We start from the raw sequence: 2,161 nt of genomic DNA, 5'->3' as shown, positions 1-2,161 counted from the left end.
ACCTGGCCCTCCAGCGTCCTCGTAGCCGTCCTCCTCAAATGGCCCTCCATCGTCCTCGTAGCCGTCCTCCTCACCCGGCCCTCCAGCGTGATCGTCGCCGTCCTCCTCACCTGGCCCTCCAGCGTCCTCCTAGCCGTCCTCCTCAACTGGCCCTCGAGCGTCCTCCTAGCCATCCTCCTCACCTGGCCCTCCAGAGTCCTCCTAGCCGTCCTCCTCACCTCGCCCTCCAGCGCCCTCGTAGCCGTCCTCCGCACCTGGCCCTCCAGAGTCCTCCTAGCCGTCCTCCTCACCCTGCCCTCCAGCGTCCTCGTAGCCATCCTCCTCACCTGGCCCTCAAGCGTCCTCCTAGAAATCCTCCTCAGCTGCCATCGAGCGTCCTCATAGCATTCTTGTCACCCGGCCCTCCAGCGTCCTCGTAGCCGTCCTCCTCACCTGGCCCTCCAGCTTCTTCGTAGCCGTCCTCCTCACCCAGCCCTCCAGCGTCCTCGTAGCAGTCCTCACCCGGCCCTCCATCGTCTTCGTAGCCGTCCTCCTCACCTGGCTCTCCAGCGTGGTCGCAGCCGTCCTCCTCACCTGGCCCTCGAGGGTCCTCGTACCCGTCCTCCTCACCTGGCCCTCCAGCGCCCTCGTAGCCATCCTCATCACCTGGCTCTCCAGCGTCCTCCTAGCCGTCCTCCTCACCTGGCCGTCAAGCGTCCTCCTAGCCGTCCTCCTCACCTAGCCCTCCACCGTCCTCGTAGCCGTCCTCCTAACCTGGCCCTCGAGTGTCCTCGTAGCCGTCCTCCTCACCTGGCCCTCCAGCGTCCTCGTAGCCGTCCTCCTCACCCGGCCCTCCAGCGTCCTCATAGCCGTCCTCCTCACTCGGCCCTCCAGCGTCCTCGTAGCCGTCCTCCTCACCTGGTCCTCGAGCGTCCTCGTAGAAGTCCTCCTCATCTGGCCCTCGAGCGTCCTCCTAGCCGTCCTCCTTACCTGGCCCTCGAGCGTCCTTATAGCCTCGTCCTCACCCGGCCTTCCAGCATCCTCGTAGCCGTCCTCCTCACCCGGCCCTCGAGCATCCTCCTAGCCGTCCTCCTCACCCGGACCTCAAGTGTCATCCTAGCCGTCCTCCTCACCTGGCCCTCCAGTGTCCTCTTAGCCGTCCTCCTCAGATGGCCTTCGAGCGTCCTCATAGCCGCCTCCTCACCCGGCCCTCCAGCGTCGTTGTAGCCGTCCTCCTCACCTGGCCCTCCAGCGTCCTCATAGCCGTCCTCCTCACCTGGCCTTCCAGCGTCCTCGTAGCCGTCCTCCTCACCTGGCCGTCAAGCGTCCTCGTAGCCGTCCTCCTCACCTGGCCCTCCAGCGTGGTCTTAGCCGTCCTCCTCACCCGGCCCTCCAGCGTCTTCGTAGCCGTCCTCCTCACCTGCCCCTCCAACATCCTCCTAGCTGTAATCCTCACCTGGCCCTCAGGCGTCCTCCTAGCCGTCCTCCTCAGCTGGCCCTCGAGCGTCCTCATAGCCGCCTCCTCACCCGACCCTGGAGCGTGGTCCTAGCAGTCCTCCTCACCTGGACCTCCAGCGTGATCCTAGCCGTCTTCCTTACCTGGCCCTCCAGCGTCCTCATAACCATCCTCCTCATCCAGCACTCCAGCGTCCTTGTAGGCGTCCTCCTCACTTGGCCCTCGAGCGTCCTCGTAGCCGTCCTCCTCACCTAGCCCTCGAGCGTCCTTCTAGCCGTCCTCCTCAACTGGCCCTCGAGCATCCACGTAGCCGTCCTCCTCACCTGGCCCTCGAGCGTCCTCCTAGCCGTCCTCCTCACCCGGCCCTCCAGCGTCCTCGTAGCCGTCCTCCTCACCTGGCCCTCGAGCATCCACGTAGCCGTCCTGCTCACCTGGCCCTCCAGCGTCCTCGTAGCCGTCCTCCTCACCCGGCCCTCCAGCGTGATCATCGCCGTCCTCCTCACCTGGCCCTCCAGCGTCGTGCTAGCAGTCCTCCTCCCCTGGCTCTCCAGGTGGTCGCAGCCGTCCTCCTCACCTGGCCCTCGAGCGTCCTCGTACCCGTCCACCTCACCCGGCCCTCCAGCGTCCTCGAAGCCGTCCTCCTCACCCGGCCCTCCAGCGTCCTCGTAGCCGTCCTCCTCACCCGGCCCTCCAGCGTCCTCGTAGCCGTCCTCCTCACCCGGCCCT

General features: G+C 66.6%; 1 protein-coding gene across 1 annotated transcript in view; it reads right to left on the bottom strand.

Annotated features, from left to right (window-relative positions):
- LOC111818244 (collagen alpha-1(IV) chain-like) overlaps positions 1-2,161 on the bottom strand; it is a 46,939-nt gene that overhangs the window by 10,548 nt on the left and 34,230 nt on the right. Inside the window, exons 6-11 of the mRNA XM_023721701.1 lie at positions 2,010-2,109; positions 1,831-1,938; positions 1,579-1,686; positions 826-933; positions 397-645; positions 3-110 (exon numbers count right to left, since the gene is read on the bottom strand). Coding sequence (XP_023577469.1) covers positions 3-110; positions 397-645; positions 826-933; positions 1,579-1,686; positions 1,831-1,938; positions 2,010-2,109 — 781 coding nt within the window. The remainder of the gene's footprint in view (positions 1-2; positions 111-396; positions 646-825; positions 934-1,578; positions 1,687-1,830; positions 1,939-2,009; positions 2,110-2,161) is intronic.

The sequence above is a fragment of the Octodon degus genome, unplaced genomic scaffold, assembly GCF_000260255.1.
Source record: "Octodon degus isolate 3935 unplaced genomic scaffold, OctDeg1.0 scaffold00084, whole genome shotgun sequence".
Classification (NCBI taxonomy): domain Eukaryota; kingdom Metazoa; phylum Chordata; class Mammalia; order Rodentia; family Octodontidae; genus Octodon; species Octodon degus.
This window is presented reverse-complemented; position numbering and strand designations above follow the sequence as displayed.